We start from the raw sequence: 18,649 nt of genomic DNA, 5'->3' as shown, positions 1-18,649 counted from the left end.
ACTTGGCCATGGGCTGCCTCAATTGCTCAATTATTGGAAGAAGTGAAAAGAGAAATCCTCTAATGCTAGAAATTATTAGAAGAAGAATTTCCCAGATCTAACTACATCGTCACATTTATCCACAAAAAATATTGTTTTCTGCAAGACTAGACGCTTACTTGTTTAGCATTATGTGTTTTGAATTTGGTATCACCAGCACCTAAACCCACAAATCTACAATTATGTCAGCAGTTTCATTATTTTGGTATCACCCAAAGACCTTTAAAGTTAGAGATGTTGCTTTTGAGTTTCCTAGGGTTACATAGGGTTGCTTAACCTGTGAATAAACACTCTAATTAACGCGTCACTGATATTTACCTGTGGTCTTCCTTAAAATAAAAGGTTTGACAGCATATGGTGAAACAGAACACCTGCAGCCTGAGGGTGTGGGTAGGAGGACACACACACACACACACACACACACACACACACACACACACACGTGGACTCATACTGACAGACATATACTGTAGACATAGTGCGCTTCAAGTTGTAAAGCAAGACTCAGAAGCAACGGCAAACAAAGAGCTCATTTATGGAGGCCGACGCCACAAGACAGCGAGTCAGGCAAGTGAGAGGAGCCAAGGCGTTTTGAATAACCATCAGAAATGCCAGGCGTTGAGGATATGGGGTAATTTGATTTCCGGCGGGGGGTGATAACAACAGTTAGCAGCTATGCCTGAGGGGAAACTCTGGAAAGGTACAGTGACATTGGGAGTAGGCTGTAAAAAAAAAAAAAAAAAGAGTAGATAATACATTCTTAACAGGTGCGAACTAAAACTAAGAAGATTGCAGGGCTTAAATCATACATTAGAGGAATTAGAGATGGGTGGATTTGGATTAAATTTGATTAAAGCTGGTTTTGAATTAGTCTTAGTGGCTGCAGAAAACAAAAATACGTAACACTCTTTGAGCCTCCACAGGGAGACCATCAATAGATCGGTGGCACAAATCCTGACATTTCATTATGGGGAGAGTGTTCACTCTGGATGGGGTCAATACAGAGACAGAATACAGAGTGTCATCTGGGGTGAAAAATGTCACAGGCCGCACACGTGATTGTCGAAATGAAAGGAGAACTTTTTGTGTGGAAAGAACTATTATACAAAGCAAATGAATGACAAACTATCATATTGGAATGGAATGACTCGGTGTAAATCACATGTATATTTCTGATGTACTTATGTGCAACTAAGTAAGGGAAATTCACAATGCACAACACAATGGTGACTTAAATGGTAAAAGAAAAATGCCAAATGGCTAAATCCCCGTATTCTAATTTCAAGCAGGCTGTACACTGAGGTGTAATACTGCCCTCCACAGTTTGAAGTTCTAAATCTTCATCTTAATCCGTCAACAAGGAAATAATATGTCCACACAGGCATGACATAATTTTACAGTGATACTGAAAGTAGTAGAGGGAACTTCCCAGAGAATAAGTCATTAAGTGTGCGTGAAAAAGCTAAATGGTTATAACGTGCCATTGTAAGCTTTTCTCTTAATATGTGTTTACCTGTGGTGGCCGTTCTGGAATTGGTTCATTGCGCAGGGCTTGCAGGGCCTTCGTGGCTGCATTGTGTCTTGCTGCTTGGCGAGTGCGTCCCTCGCCAATAAACTCATGACTCCCCACAGACAGTTGCACATAAAAGATCTTAGGAACAGGATAATGGTACCTGAATGAACAGAACAACAACAACAAAAGGGAGAGGGGAACATTTGTCATGAAAAACTGTTTACATCATACACCAAAATGGAGGAGTTAAGGAACATTAAAGGATGAATTTGTGTACCACCTCAACTGCACGTTTGTATCCGACATAAAAACAGATGAAAGGCAAGAAAGGGGAGGCACCACGTTAAGAGCCAAGGTATCAATTCACACCATTTACTGCGTTCCCAAATTAAAGGCCCATCACTTCATCAGGGTCAATTACTTCACAATAGCGTGTTGGCGAACCACTTGAGTAATGTCTTGCTATTGAATCTCAGCTTAGGGATGCCTAACAAAGCACAGGGACATATATCCCTTCCTCTTTCTTCTGGCTTTGGACATAGATTTTCCTTTCTTTCTTTAGGTCATGACAGAGCGGGACTGGGCTGTCACAGAGGAGATTTAGAGGTCTGCAAGTCCGCGTGTGTGATACCCCCTCCTGGGTCAGGGGGAGAATGGCTGAGAATGTCTGCAGAATCTGGGACAAGGAAAGAGAAATAGTGGGAACGCTAGCAAGAGGAGAGGGGACTCCAAAGTTTTTCATATCCGTCTCCCTGTCGGCTTTCTTCTTTGCCAGTATACAATTATACTCAAAGGGACTTAAAGTCGCCATATGTGGTAGACACAAATGGATAGCAGCAGCTTAGATCTATGGAAAATAGTCCTGACTATAGCCTGGTGCCAGAATGTTTACAATATTTTCACGTTTGGTGCAGGCATAAAGCTTTTAATGAGAGAATGAATCAATAGTGAACCCTATGAAGAAAACTGAAACCAACATCTATCTCTGTGTATGCATACAGTATCTATCATTTTAGGCTACACCAGCCTAACATCCTAGAACAGCTGTGAGATGTGAGACTTAAAATTTGACTGAGTGCGTGTGGGAATTTGGGGAACCCAGTATGATTGAAACTTTCTCCCAGTTTCTTTCACAACCAAGCACACACATGCACATCATTAAACGAAAGGATCTCAAGTCCTAGCAACACATTCAACAGCAGCCCCAACCATCACTTCTTGATATGTTTCAAGACTATAATGCTCCCCCGTGTGTATGTCAATATATTTATTGACTGAGCTCATGTGTTATGAGTTATTTAGTCAATTGTGTCTCTGGACTGCAGCCAGGCTAGTGGCCTTGTGAGGCTATAAACCAGTGCTTTAAGATGTAAGCTTACGTCAGCATGCTAACATGTTCTCAATAACAATAGCAGCATGCTAACATTCAGCAGGTATAATGCTTATCACTGTTTAGGATGTCACAATTAGACTATTTCTTAATTAGGACAAAATACAGATGAGAATGTCTTCAGGTTTGCAAGGATATAAACTAACATATTGCATAAATTTTGACCAAACAAGTTGCCATCATCGTGAGGAGGATGACGATGTGTGCACTAAATGACAGCCCATCTAAAAGTTAGAGAGACATTTTACACAAAACCACAAATATGAACCTCATGGTGGAGGAAAAATCACCGGATTACCAAAGTCTTTGGTATTCACTGACGCAGAACCATCCATCTACGAAGCACTGAGTTATTACATTGGATAAGTTAATACCTTTGACCTGCTAATGGGAATTTATGAAAACTCAGGGATCACCATGTCATTTGAGTTTATATTAAAGCAGCCCAGATATCTGAATCAAATATTCATCAAATCCAAAAGGTGTAGCTCCAAAAATGGAATATCTGACTCAGTAGGGATAACGGATGTCACAATTTCATGGTAATTCATCCAGACCTCAAAATATTTCAGTCTGGTGGACAGAGAGATAACTACTGATCTCATGGGGAATAAAAAAATAAGTCACTACGGACAATTTTCACAATGGATGTAGTTTTAAATTTCACTAAAACTTTCATGAAAGGTTGAATTGGGCAACAGTACTGTTGGGCAATAGGATCAAAGGTTACATAATTGTTAAGATCTGTTATAGCATGGATCTTGTTTTCATAATCTGGAGCAATAATAACAATGTAGGTTTCAATTTGATAGATGAGATCTGGAAATCAGGAAACATTTCTCATTATTTACCTTCAACAAATGCAGGTTCTTGTGTATATCCTAGCTTATGTCCATGCTTTTGTCACAATTCAATTGTGTTTTGATACTTGGGTGTTGTATTGAGATCAAGATTGATTACGATTTGATAATATCAATAATAGCAATTTCCTGTTCCTCCTTGGAACAAAACTGAATGATACATTTCTTTTTCAAAAAAGTCAATGTTCCAAAATGACCGCATGTCAATCAGTCAGTTTGACATGTATCTAAACGGAAAGGGACAGTGGTGCATAACAGTGGTCCGTCAAGAGTGGTAGGGAGTTGGGAGAGTCGTTTTTTTTCTTCTTTTTTTTTGGGGGGGGTTAAATTCCCAGCTCTGCTAATCATGATGATTTGTGGGGCAAAAGATTAAACTTCAAGTTCCTGTGCAGACAGAACGTGAATGGGTATGAAACAAAAAGCATGGCAGATAAATGTGGTGTATAGCAGAGAATAGCAAACACTTTTGATGGTCGAGACTAGAAAAGCACTTCATATTGTAAATACAGACAATTTACCGTGTTTTTACATTAATTATAATTACACAGGAAATGCAATCAGGCCATGTACAAAATTAAGTTCAGCTTTGTTTTTCAGTGTTCACTATAAGAGTACTGTAAGAAAAGAAAATACTGGACCTGAATGAAGAGACCCTCTCAAAACACAACTTAACATGCTTCAAATTAAGCTGAAAATCGTCTTTTCAAAATCCAAATATATTGTGAATAGTACTAATGTTATCACATTCACACTATGTACTTTAAAAATACAGTGTCACCATAACCGACTGTGGCATGAATAAGATCCAAGTTTTCCTCTCTATTGTGAGTGTCTGAGATTACTCACAGACATTTTTGGAATTTTTTACCATGAAATACTGGGAAACAGTTATCTTACCAGATAACTCTTAACAACACGTCATTGCTTCTAACATCTCCCATGTTCCCTTTCCCAACATCTCTTCCCCCAATCCCTTGCCTAACAATGAGTCAGCGTTTTACTCCCAGGATTCCAGCAGGTCTTTCTCCAGCCCACAGCTCTCCTCTCATCCGTCTGCTCTCAGCTCCTCCTGGCCACAGGAGCCTTCCCTGGGCGGGGGCCTGCCTGGCCCTCGCACGTCAAGTGTGGCCCCAGGGTCTCAGAGGACATGCCAAGTGCAACACGGGCTTCAGCCAACAGTGCCGAGCCGAGATGGGAGCAGCTGGGACTGGAGAGCTGAGTACAGGTGCAGAGAGGAAGAGAGAGAGGGATAAAGAGAGGGAAAGAGAGAGCGAGCAAAGGAGAGAGAAAAAGGAAAGGAAAGCAGTAGAGGGGGCGTGGTGGGAGGCCTGTGGGGGACCCTATTCCACAACGTGGGAAAGTAGTGGCTTACACACAAGAAAGTCAGCCAAGAGCACAGACGAGCAAACGCACACACATCAAAATCATGCAGGAAAAAAAAAGGCAGGGGAATCACGTCAGCGCGCTGTGGCCAGCACAAGAATCAGCACATGCTGGCTGGGTCGGCCTGTTCTATGTTATCAATTATTATTATTGTTATTATTATTACTACAGAGAGGGAACCAGACCAGGACACCTGTAGGGTGGGTGTAGAGGCTGCTGAAAGGGAAAGAGAATAATTGACAAAGAAAAACACACCATGTCTCTGTGATGACGTGTGTGTGAATATGGTACGACTCAAGTAATGAGTGACAGAGCGAGGCAGAGGAAAAAACCACCTGATGCCACAACTCAATCAAATGATAACTCATCGGTATTTACCAACGCGTAATGAATTAGACTTTGAAGGCACAAGCTCCCCCTGCAGCACTTTATGATGTTTGTTAAGGTTACTATTTCATCTTAATCATTCAAAGGCATTTTTCAGCCCACACTAAGTCCCACTGCGACACTGGAGATATGGTTTTACAATTATTACTATAAATGACACCATGACATTTCAGCTAGAGACCACATTCTCTTTTTTTTTAATGCCTGCATGAATCACACTTGTTTCTAAACAAGTCTCTAAAATTTACATTCCAGGTACCAACACATCCACCGCTTTTCATATGACTCAAGTTAATTACATTACACTAAGTGATGTCAGGTAGATCATGTGTTTCGAGGCAGAATACTTGCGAAAGAATTTAGCACGGTCTCAAACTGCAGTTGCGCGTGACACTGTGGGGAAAACACAAGTGCAGTCCAGCCGTTTGTTGGCGTCGATGCCAAATGAAGACGCTTTCAAGACACGCATAAATAAAAATACAAGTTGCACAAACGCAAAGTGGTGCTAGAGACTGCATAGCTCCACGGAAGCAAATTAAAAAATATGGGGTCTGTAATTAAACACATAATACCGTTGACCAGTTACAGATGGATGTGCACAGGGAGCCATGAAATATTCAGCTGCTTCAGCTGGCAAACCTGTGAAGACTGCGGCAATCAAAACCAAATGCAGCGCTTCCTTTTAGTCGTAAAGCTGCCATTTTGTCCATGAGAACACATCAATCTCAGCTGTTCTCAGAAAAGAATGCCACCATTAATCAGAAGAGTCAACAGTGGTTATTGTTAGAAACACAAGAGGAAGTCACATATATCACCCATTAGATTAGTCATTAAATATTAAATAATCAAGCTTTGGGCGTCTGTTTATACTTGGCAACATGTGTTATGGTGCCTACACACTATCCAATGAAATGGGTCAAATGAAGCTTCAGAAGCAACCAGTTAAATTAATTTTGGCATATCAGATGAAATCCTTACGCATCAAAATGATGCCTTGCAAAAAGCAACAAAGCATCATCATCTGCAGCAAGACATCTAACTTGGACTGATGATAATGGACTTCAAAATCGGTTGAGATGGTACTGACAATATGAGTGTTTTTGTTGCACCTCTCCGAAAAACAAAAATACTACTAAAATTATGCACAACCATGAATAACTTTTTATTCATTTTTTGGGCCGCTTACTATATAGGCCATCCACTCTCAAGATAAAGTTTGGATGCACCATTTACATATACTTATCCATGTATATACTTTATTTTAATGTAATCATTGAGAAATAGTGATTGTACGGATAACCAGTTAAGCTTAACTTAACCCTACAATACAAAAACTGCGATATCCATATTGGTTCTGCATTCAACGGTGTAAACCTCCCCAAATGTTAATTACCACTTTGTCTTACCCCATGCTACTTCTTTAAATTCAATTTAATTCCATATTTGCAAGTAATATGGATATGGATTCTGCTGAATATAGGTTAAAAACATGTTTTCTACTTCAAAAAAGCAGAAAGTAAAAATGAGGCAAATTAAACACAGACAAATAACATGACAGAGAGCGAGAGAGAGAGACAATTGTCCCATTTCATCTTTCCAGCATAACTGAACTTGACCACCAAGAATCTACAGGCCACACACAAAACACAAATAGCTGTTTGCATTAAACCACCATTACACAGACATAAACACACACAGAGCTCTGCACAGGGTGACAAAAATTTGGAAGGCAAAAAACTTGGACAGACTCACTCCTTCAGCAGCTGCACTTTCTTCCGATCTCCTGCCAGAATTTTTTTTCCCTTGTTTTCCCTCCCTCCCAACTTCCATACTTCATTCCTTGTATCTATCATTGATTGCTTCTCTTCCATTCTGCCTCACACAACAGCCAACGTAGAAACTGCGGAATAGTGTGAGAAATCGCTCCGTTTAGTCGAGCAATCAAAATGCTCGAAACACCAACTGTCGTGGGGGTTTGTTTGCAATTGTTTGGACAACATCTATGGATAGAAACCTCTAATCCACAAGGAAGAAACAGCTGTGTGACAGCTGAGTCGTGGTTCTAAAATAAAATTATTATTTTGGCTGTAAATGCTTGTTAAATAATATTTTGGCAGCCCTTGTACATGACACAGAAAACCACTAATGTCCAAATAAATGTATAGACAAAAATAATCAGTAGACCTTTCCAACATTTTGGACTCTCTGAGCCACCATACAATTGAATTAAAAAGCCTAAACTTTGTGCTTATGTGAAAATAATGGTGAAAACTCCATGAGCAACTACAGTACTTTGTTTTAGCAGTTATCTGGGGGACTGTGTTGGACTCTTTTGTTTCATGATTTCATCATAAAATCAGTGGAATTTTGTCTGAGAGTTGAAAGAGATCGGAGACCATCAAAATGTAGCTTGTTTCAGACTAACTCACTTTTGGTAGCTTTATTCCAGTAGGAAGACCATGACAGCTACACCATTGGATCATAGACACACCAAGAGCCTTTACAGTGTCAACAGTCATATAAAACTGGCATGCACAATTGGATACAAAGAAAGTGCCAAAACTATGAACTAACATGGTTCAAGTCTAACCATCACTGTGAGGAGAACAAGACTGTGAACCTTGTGGTGATGCTTCACAACTGTATTAACAACACATAAACCAGTTCAGTGTAAAGTCATTCATAGGCCTCTAATAATACTCACTCTACAGTGCAATAACCTGACACTGTGTAGGTTTTTCATTTAAGTTTGTCATGGGGGCAACACATTTACTCCATCATTTCCCTCCAGTGTGATGAAATATACTGCTGTGTCTGTTGTGCCTGTTGTGCAGACAACCGGTGTCTCATATGGATGACTCATATCAGTGCTTGTGCCGACAAGAGAATTGTGCATTTAAGAGATGGTTTCATAACTTATTTTGATTAAACTGACCAATCTTGCCTGGCGGTGCTCATTGTTTCTACTGTTTGTTGTGGTTTCAGTTTTGAACAAGAGATTAAAGGTCTCTTTGTGCGCAAGCTCTGTAATCAGTGTCTCGGTTGCCGTTCTTCCATGCCCGACTCACAAGAAGTCATGCCCTGTGTAAAGCTACCCGAGCCCCTCTGTCCTACTTTACTGCAGAGTCACAGTGGTACATCAGGTACCATTTCCATAACTGACAGGTGCTATGCTACTGAATTAAATGCACGTCTTACTTGGGAAAAGATAAATCTTGATTTTACTGTGCGAGTATAAAGAAAGAAATCACCTGTCTAAAAAAAAAACCCCACTAGTTTTGGGATCCATTTAAAAAATCCTGCCTGTGCCTGAGGTCCTCGTCAACAATATTACATGTTAACCTTCTCTTTTAATTATGAATTAATATATTTTATGAAGAGAATAAAAATGTGTTATTTGGTCTGACTTGGTTTCACTGAAAGCCAATTTGCATGCAAATTATTTTCCCAAACGAACAATTTCAGGAGCAACATAAACTACTTTTGACATAGTTCTTCCTCGTTGGCAACTACCCTTTAAAATAAAAGCAGTAATTGGCATTTGGGCTTGAGTGAATCAAATTGCGACAATTATCCTGGGTAGCATGCATTGGTTAACTAACTTATAACTAGTGTGTGGCCAAATTCAATTCACCTCTTTAGTTTGAGTCATTCAGACAGGTGAGAACAATCAGTTCAAACTTAAAGATGTGAGATTCTTTCTTCTATTTTCCTTTTTTTTAAAAAAAAACTACCGTGTGGTTTGCGTGTGCTGAGAAAGCAACACAGGACCAATTACAGGATGTGAAACACAGATTCTTTTGCCTTGCTCTAAGCAGCAAGGACCACCAAAGAGCGGCAGCTCTTCACTTAACAGAAGCCTGAGAGGTACGTTTGCAAAATCCCACAGTATGTCTACTGCTGGTGTGAATTAAATTAAAGTAAACAAATCTAAAATGGTAGATTTCTGTATTCCTCGTCACGTCTCCCAGTGGCGCATCCAACCACAGGAGAGCGAATGATTGATGAAAGATGACGAACGATGAGAGCCCAAAAATGTGTTCAAGACTCAAGAAAATGTTTCTCCAGGAAACAAAACCTGTCCTCATCAAAATTAAAGGTAATGAGAGGGGGAAAGAAGACGCACACAAACACTTGGGATGCAGTGGGACAAAAAAACTGGACTGGAAAAGAGTGTTTACTGATACAGGCTGTTTTTCATAAGGGCCTCTAATATGAAGCAGGAAACTTCTTGTATTGGCCAGAGTTGTGTTTTATGCATCTGTATCCTATAATGACGACGCACAATGTGTGCAGTGGTGGTGTGTAATAAAGCACTTTTACTTAAATGCTGAATCTAGTTTCATTTGAAGACATGTGACATGTGTGTAACCAATTTACACTTCAAGTGTGGTTTTATACTTTTACTTATGCAGACTTTAAATATGGGACCTTTATTTGAAAGGAGTAATTTTTGCATTATAATCAGTGTACTGTGCAAGTGAATGACATGCTGATACAGGGGAGGAATTTAATAAGTGCTGCCTTTCTGTAAAAATGTTAATAATGCACATCAAACAGCGGTGAAGTCTTTAAACCTAAGAAACCTCTCAACGAACAGTGAACATTTCCTCTGCACGGCCATTTACAGCTCAGCTACCCAGGAGGTAAGACAAATCACTTTGAGTACTGCAGCAAAAGAAGGGTCCAATTTCCTGGGAAAAGACACAAGTAAAGTAAGGAACAAGTGGTGTGTATTCATAAGCGCACTTAGCCGCCTACCTCACCGTGCCAAACACACAGAGAGAGGCAGCATTACCGCAAAGGTGCTCCTAACCTGCTTCGTGAACAGTGGTCTCAGGTTCTTTCTTACATTCAGTACATCAAGGAAAGAGGAGGAGAGGAGGATAGACGGGGATACACAAACTCCAAACTCTACTCGGAGCGGAGATGAAAGGAGAGACCAGACTTCTGTGTCACCGAGTCTGTTGAGTACAAATCATTCCAAGCATTTGTTTATGTTGGACTTGTATCCACTACTCCACCCCCAGACTCCTCAATAAAACACCACTTTATGAGTTTACATCCATTTGTACAATTAGGGCAGATTATTCTCGAGGATGGCCCACAGAAATTAATACACCATCTGAGTGAATGCATCTGATTCACTGATCTACGCACATATTTGGTGAGGTTAAAAAAAAAAAAGCAGTGTCATGAAAGGTTTTCCTCTGAAGTCTCTACCTTGTGGGCTTTGGCAGACCAGTTTTGTTTTAATGCATTAATGATAGACCATATCTGTGGAATGCCAGAGTGGAAGAAAGAGCACACAGTGTCCCGATTAGGCTACATGTGACCGTAAAGCCGAACAGGCTAGTGAGCTATAAAAAAAAACTATATAATAAACTTGAGTGGGAGACAGTGAGAAGGAAAAAGGAGACAGTGTGCGTGAAAAGGACCTCAGAGGATATCTGATAGCTCCACATAGGAAGAGATGAGAGGAAATGTTGAATATAGAAAACGCTCATGGGCAGATTTGTCTTTTCAGTGAGCCAGGTTGTCTCAATTAGAGATGTGGATGACAAGGTACACCTGTGTGTGTGTGTGTGTGTGTGTGTGTGTGTGTGTGTGTGTGTGTGTGTGTGTGTGCATGCCTCCTTTGTGTCAGTTTTGCCATGTGATGTTATTACGACGTCTTGCAGGCATGAAAGGGGTATTCATTTTTCAAGGATGAGGATCTTTCTATTGCAACTCTTTGTTTCCAATAACACAGACACTGTGTCACTAAGGCACACATATGTAAGGTTTTCATTGATTTTACAAGGACGCTGCCATTTAGCCACAAGGCACGTCTAGAACACAGAAGAAATGTGTCATCTATGTACCCTACTGAAAAGCCAAGTTCAGTGTTTGATGTTACTGACATAATCTATGTATTTACTGTCCAACATTTGTTGTTGTATGTTTATACTGCTTTCCCTTGAAGTTGGAATGAGTTATTTTGCTCCTGGTAATAATGCAGTACAAAGAAACATGCAGACAACATTACAAATCTGTAGTTGTAACAGGTAATAAATTCCCAGATTGTTTTTCTTTTAAGCCTGTATAACTTCCTTGACTTCTCCAGCTGTGTAACAAATCTCACCAGCAGCGCCAGCATGTTTCCATCAGCTTATAGGAGAAATATCTGTCAGTATTTAAATGTATTGGCTTTACACCATAAACAGCGGTGTGCTTGGGTGAAAACAAGGTTGATAGGCGCAGTGAAAAAAGGCTTGTATGTGGTTAACCCCTAAACCACATTTCCGGGGGAAAACCAGTGTATACGGATATCTAGTAATGTTATTTGTTGATCCAGCTGCAAAACGTTTTGAAATTATACATACTCTGATAAAAATCATTTTACCGACTGCCTCTCTGGTCAAACACCAGCTGCTGCATTCATATTTTGCATTGGCTATTTTACTCCATGTTTGCATCACTGATACACTCTTTCATAACTCTGAGATCTTTCGTATCTCAGCCCACTTCTTGACATTTTTCAATGTCAGGCATTGGCCGCAGTTAGCTGCAGAAGAGGAAGTTCAGTTACGCTTCAAGAGCAACAACTTACACGGTTCATGTAAAATAGTTTTAAAAATACATTTACATTGATTATGTACAGTTTATGTACAATGCCAAACAGGTTAATCATTTCTGCAGCACATGTGACCCCGTCTTCCTTTGAATTTCCTTCAGTAAATGCAGTACAGACCAGCTCAGTATCTGAACATCATCAGAGAAGGAAATGTCACAGAAGCAAAGCATCCCCAGTCATTCAGCCCACTCTTCTTTCAGCTGACATAAGGTTAGTGTCATAACCAAATGAGGGTGGGGAGAAGGTGGGTGGCTTCAGTCTGTACTTTTCTACAACAGGGCAAGTCTTATCCAAATTCTAACTGAGAGAATGCAGGATGCCGGCACCCCCGCTCCCTCGGGATCAGAGTAGCAGGAGGAAAACTGGGAGCGCCACAGACGTCTACACTGAAGGAGCCCAGTATGACTCATTGGAATCAGGTGCTCCACTGATAACATAGGAATCGGGGATTGTCCATGGGATGAATATTGATGTAACCACATTTCTTGATAACACAAATATTTTCCTGATTCAGTGAAGGAACTTCCATAAAATGTATCATAGCATTTAAAGGTAGGGTGGGAGATCCTTTTCTGGAGCGTTTTCGACTGTTTTGTAAAATCCACCCCGATTATTACGAATTAATTCACGCATCACAAAAATGAAAAATGTCAGTCACCTTTGGAACAGACAGGCCTGTAAAACACCATCCAATCATACTGAACAGACATGAGACAGTTGCAGCATTATGGCAGAAAAAGTGCCAAAAAGTGTTGGTTTTTTTGGGGAAAGGCTGACGCAGAGTGATCCAAGACCAGAGTGAACTTCTGAATGGTGGCAACAACTGAAAGCTGAAAGTCTTTGTGATCTTTTGAGAGTACTTTTTCATGTTGACATTCTAACAAGTATCCAAAAAAAAGTTAGCGTCACCAAAATGTACCGAGAGTTACCGATGCTGCGCAGAGCTCGTGAATATGTGTGTGTTGCATGTTCATGTGCACTGGAGGCATAGCTTTGGAGGAAATTCTGAATAAAGGGGCTTGGACTTTTCAAAACGTAGCCTGCTCTAACAGTTTTTCCAGGATCTCCAACCCTACATTTAAGTGGCTAATAAGCTAAAAAAAAAACATCATTCTAAGTAAGAATTTGAGACTGAACAAAGGCATGGTTATGACTGTAAAATGACAGAGGCAAATTAATGATTTAGATGTCCAGTTGGATGGAAAAGAATTATGCACGGGCCCCTCGCCATAAATAAGATTCATTAAGACGCTGATAAATGCACATTTCATATTATCGCCATATTTTCACATCAGGGTACTTTCTGAATTAATCAATACTGGTCTTGGTGGTGATTAGAGTGCTGATGGATCAGAGCCAGGTTACCCTTTTAATGGTGAGATTTTCCATCAACATGACTCCAGATCATGAATGATCACAAAGGACATGGGCATATGGAAACCTTCGTTTCGCTGCAGCATCATTAAGGTGACTTATTGTGGATATGGCCTGTCACTCCACCACATATTTAGTCATCTGATGAAGAGAATTCATATCCACAAGGTCTCGCTTTCATTAACACAGGGCTTGACCACACTGAAAGAAAGAGACCCCATGAAAACATAAATGACCTTGGGATAATATATACTCTCCAAGTCATTTCTATGTTTCAGGGACACGCACCACCCCCACGTTTACAGAGTAGCGTAAGAAAACAACACAGACCATGAGGAACACAAATACTGCCTGTCTCTTAGAAACCCATCACTGTGACATATGACATTGACAGACTTGCTGGAAAACAGATTTTCTACTAAAACGCCCACAGACGTTTGTCTTTCACCCCCTGTTTGTTCTTGCATGGATCAAATAGTGGAAGATGTGAGCCAGATGCTTGACTGTCTGCTGACTAGACTCAGTTACCCAACACTGCAACTGAATCACGGGCATTTTCTGGCAATGTGTTCACATTTCAAAATTAAATTCCAAACATTTGGCATCAGAATACCTTACCATAGGAATTTAGGGAGCCAAAGTTTATATAAACGGCAAAACAGACATATATACTTCATATGTTCTGTTTATATGTTTTTAAAATGATAACTCTGTTTATACTGAGTTACCAAATACTGTTTAACACAGCAGATGTCTTCATGTATAAAAGATACATAAATTAAGTACATTCCTAAATTAAAAATACAAAATGGGTGCTCCATCACCTTACAAAACCAGTGCTGATGATTTTTTAAATGAGCAAACACTGCCATCTGGTGGAAGATGCACTGAGTCCTTGAGGAACACTTGTTTTTGCCATCTTCTTGGGAACAGTGGGCTCTTTTGCCTTTGTCACATAACAGACCCACTATGTATGCCTTTATCTACACACAGAGCAAAAAGGAGCATCGTTTGCACTTCCTAATGTGTACTTTTCATTTTGTCATCCCTCCTTGGTTGGCGATGTTCCAAAGCTTGCCTATTCACACCTAAACATTGCATCGTGTCTTTTACTTCCTGGTTTTTATGACAGGTCACCCTATATGTCAACATGCCCTAATAAAATTCACAAGTAACGCATATCTGAGCCAGTGGGATTACATAATAATTCCTTAAAATTATCAACAATCATCATCAGACAATGAGAGACTGGTGTTTCAGGACTATGTTTAGAAATACTAAGTAGTTAGCCAGCTCACCTTTGGTTGAACATTCCTCTAAAGTTGTAGTTCGCTCTATAGTTGGGCATCGGCTTAGGATCCAAAGGCCTGTATATAGCTGGCTCTCCTCTCTTCATGGCCAGACCATTCAGCTCCACTGTGGGTGTTATACTGCCTGTGAGAGAAATTATGAGAATTATGAAAAATACTAAATGAAATATACTGTGCAGAGTAATGATGCTGCATCAGCATCCAACAAATATGACTGATATAAACACAGATGCACCAATTCACTAGTTTTACAACATACACAATGACATTTTAACTGAAAATGAGTGCGTGTCTGTGCTCTTGATTAAAGATTTTCGATCCCAAATCCCAAAGCTCCCTGTTAATGACGCATAAGATATGAAAGGACTTTCGTCATCCCATTAAGACTATATCTTTCATTACAACAGTGCCACAGGGGAGATTAAATATGGTATTATTTTGATATTAATTTAACCAGAGATAAAACACAACTCTGCACTTCAGCTTTATTTAGAGAGTCGATTCTGATCATGGATTTTTTAAATACTTCCAGTAGGTAGAGAGCGATGCCTCAAGCTCCTTAGAGCAGACATCTAATCTAACATCAAATAAAATACTGAAACTTTCCATTAATATTAAAGACAGAAAGGTAGCTCAAGTACCATTCAACACTTAACTGTATGATCATACTTTCAATTAAGAAACACTGACGACCCACTGCAAAACACTGGTGACTTTGGCTTGTGCCCATTACCGACAGATCAAGAGAATCTCTCTCTCGTGCCCATCTCCCTCTAATCAGGTATTCGCTATTTCAATTACCTGCAGGTTACTTATCCAGCTCAGATCATAGATTATTTACCAAAGTTGTGAAGGTATTTCAGAAATATTAAACAGTTTAGTTAATGCACAACTGAGCAGTTTTATTAAATTATTTTTTGGAGATTGTATTTAACTATAAAATATACATTGTTCCATTGTAAACTGCTTGTGTAAAATCATTTTTGTAAGTGTGCAGTAACTATTCCAGGTCATACTTCAAAATTAAATTTTGTTGTGATTTAAATACCGGGGTTACTGTTGATGTCCACTTTAGGAGAGCGGGGCGCTGGCCGAGGAAGGACGCTCTCGGCCAGTGCTTTGGCGGCTGTGGAGTGCTGGGCCTTTTTAATGCTGGTGCCCTCCGCCTCCCACACCTGCTCCCCAAGAGTCAGCTGCACTGTGAAGATCTGAAACAGTGACAGCCAAAGAGAGACAGTATGCAACAGCAACAACTATTTTACTGCCATCCCACTGGAGTACTTATACATAGATGTACTCTGCATGATTCATTCTCCTTTATAAAACTATTCAAAAAAGTTTAGACACATACTCCATCACACATGAAATTGGAGAACATAAAATGGCTACTGTTAATTCTTATCGACAACTGAACATTTTCTTCAAGGAAGATTGAAATTGATGTTTTAATTCCACACACATAAAACTATTGATAAGCCACGTTTCCATCATGGTACAGTTCGGTTTGGTACAGTATGGTACTGGTACGTTTTTCAGTGAGATACATCGTGTGACGTCATACCTGTGCACCGCCAACAAACAACATTGAACTCGACACGACAGAAAAACACAACGGACGGAATTCAGGACGTCCAACAGCTTTTTTTTCTGCTCAGTTTGTGACCATTTGTCTCCACAAGACGTCAAGCTTTGAGAAAAGACTGCGGGCATTAAACAACTACCCGTACCCTACCATTACCCTTGTAACCCTAATGGAAGAGTATTGATAATGGAACGGTTGGGGGCATGGAAACGCAAAAAAATACGTACTGTACTGTACAAACCGCTCCACTCGGTGGAAACGTGCCATAAGGTCCCAACTACTCACCTTAGCATGTGCAGGGCCTCTCTCATTGAGGAGCTTGTACTGTGGTTGGATCCTATTGAAACGGGCTAACTCATTCACCAAACACATTGGAGTTTTCTCTTTAGGGTTTGCCATGTTCTCCTGGGGTGGACCTAAAAAGAGCACAGCAGAAGACCTGATACACTAACCTGCATTGTTATAGTACTAGAAACAAATAATGACTTTTTTGTATAAATTGGCTTGAAAGGCTCTTCATTTTGTCAACAACGGACATTTTAATAATTAGAAATAGAGAAACAGTCAAACATTGAATGGACATACATATTCTTGTCTTTTTATTAATTTTTTGGAGACATAGTTACACATACTGGTACAATTCAAAATGTTTTTCCAGTCCATTCTTGTCATGCACTTTATGGCTTGAATTAACATCAGAATCATCTTGTAAAACAATTATGTTGATAAGAGTTGTATGCAATAATTGTAGAATGCATGGTGGCAATACTGAAACATTTACTCTGTCGTGGTGCATGTGCTACATGCAAAGAAAGAGAAAAAGTGTATAATTTGAAGAAGAAATCACTGACAATAATGATAAATATTTTGCAAAAGGGAAGGGAAACCATTCAGTCTACCTGGCGATGTGGATGACACAGGGGCGTCCCCATATCCGACTGCAGGAGCAGGGCAGGCGGGTGTGGGGGCCGGGCCTGTGCCGTTAACGGAGGGCTGCAGACCCAGGGATCCTGGGCTGGCCATGGCCGTCGGGGGAACTCCAGGGGAGAGGCCAGGACCAGCCAGGGGTGCTGAGGTCTGTACTTTCACTTGAGCCATGCTCTAATCCTGAAACAAATGGAAACAATTAAGAGTGCTGACATTTTTTTTATAGCATGTTGATCTTAAAGAATGTCACTGTTATCTCTTGAAACACTACTGGTGAGACATTTGGGTTACCTTACCAATATACAGTGCAACAGACTCCATTATTAGGGATTAAACATTTGACTACACAAACATGCATTAGCTTAGTTAAAGCCGCTGGCTGACATTTGTCAGATTTCTGTGGGCAAGGACTGGAGAACTTCAAACTGATCAGCACAGGCCTATCTCACATTCTGATCCACTGTCAGCTAATACACCCAGACAATGGAGCTTTATTTGAAGGCACTTTGCTCATGTTACTGCTGCTGAGCTCCCCGGAAAAAAAAAATCAAGAAATCCTGAGATAGCAGCCTGAACAAGACAATGGACACCCAATCACATTATATTCGAGACTACAGAGAGGTACGTAGGCCTACATGGAGCAGACACATGTTGGTATGAACAACAGAGAGTCTAACAATTGGATAAAAGTCAACAAATCACATTCAATTCTTTATCTTTTTATACACGTGCATTTTTTTGTGAACACAATTACAAATTGGCCATGCTCTGCAGCCATGCAATGTAAGTAACATAATAGTCTGCCATTTGCTTTTCATTAACTCAATATGATGAAGATTTCATTGCACAATCTTCATCTAACAACTCAATTAAATAGGTACACACTGTACCACAGCATCTTGCCAAGAAGGGCTGACTACTGGTTCACATTAATACAGGTCAGGCACAGAAGGGAAATGAGGAAAATTGTTGTTGTTGTTGTTGTTGATGATTCCCCAAAGAGGCCAGTGCAAGTAATCAGATATGAACATTTGGTGGGGGGGATACTGACACTTGGGACATTTTATGATAGAGCAACTTCGAGGCTGAGACTTTAGATCTTGGATGACAAAATGACACACCTGCAAGATCAAAACAACAAGTATAGAAAAGCCATACATTAAATTATTATATATAATACGTCATTGGATACAGATTATGGTAAAATCACAACTTCATGTGTTGTTTACACTGTTTTCATTGTGGGCCATGGCTCGACTTCTACCTGA

The 18,649-nt window shown here is 40.1% G+C and overlaps 1 protein-coding gene across 1 annotated transcript in view; it reads right to left on the bottom strand.

Annotated features, from left to right (window-relative positions):
- Nucleotides 1–18,649, bottom strand: part of stau2 (staufen double-stranded RNA binding protein 2) — a 78,410-nt gene that overhangs the window by 58,707 nt on the left and 1,054 nt on the right. Inside the window, exons 2-6 of the mRNA XM_044029472.1 lie at nucleotides 17,354–17,561; nucleotides 16,740–16,870; nucleotides 15,921–16,080; nucleotides 14,861–14,996; nucleotides 1,553–1,712 (exon numbers count right to left, since the gene is read on the bottom strand). Of these exons, the coding sequence (XP_043885407.1) occupies nucleotides 1,553–1,712; nucleotides 14,861–14,996; nucleotides 15,921–16,080; nucleotides 16,740–16,870; nucleotides 17,354–17,552 (786 nt within the window). The 5' untranslated portion in view covers nucleotides 17,553–17,561. The remainder of the gene's footprint in view (nucleotides 1–1,552; nucleotides 1,713–14,860; nucleotides 14,997–15,920; nucleotides 16,081–16,739; nucleotides 16,871–17,353; nucleotides 17,562–18,649) is intronic.

Source organism: Solea senegalensis, linkage group LG1 (genome assembly GCF_019176455.1).
Source record: "Solea senegalensis isolate Sse05_10M linkage group LG1, IFAPA_SoseM_1, whole genome shotgun sequence".
Classification (NCBI taxonomy): Eukaryota; Metazoa; Chordata; class Actinopteri; order Pleuronectiformes; family Soleidae; genus Solea; species Solea senegalensis.
The sequence above is the reverse complement of the archived record's forward strand: the minus strand, read 5'-3'. Positions and strand labels throughout refer to the sequence as shown.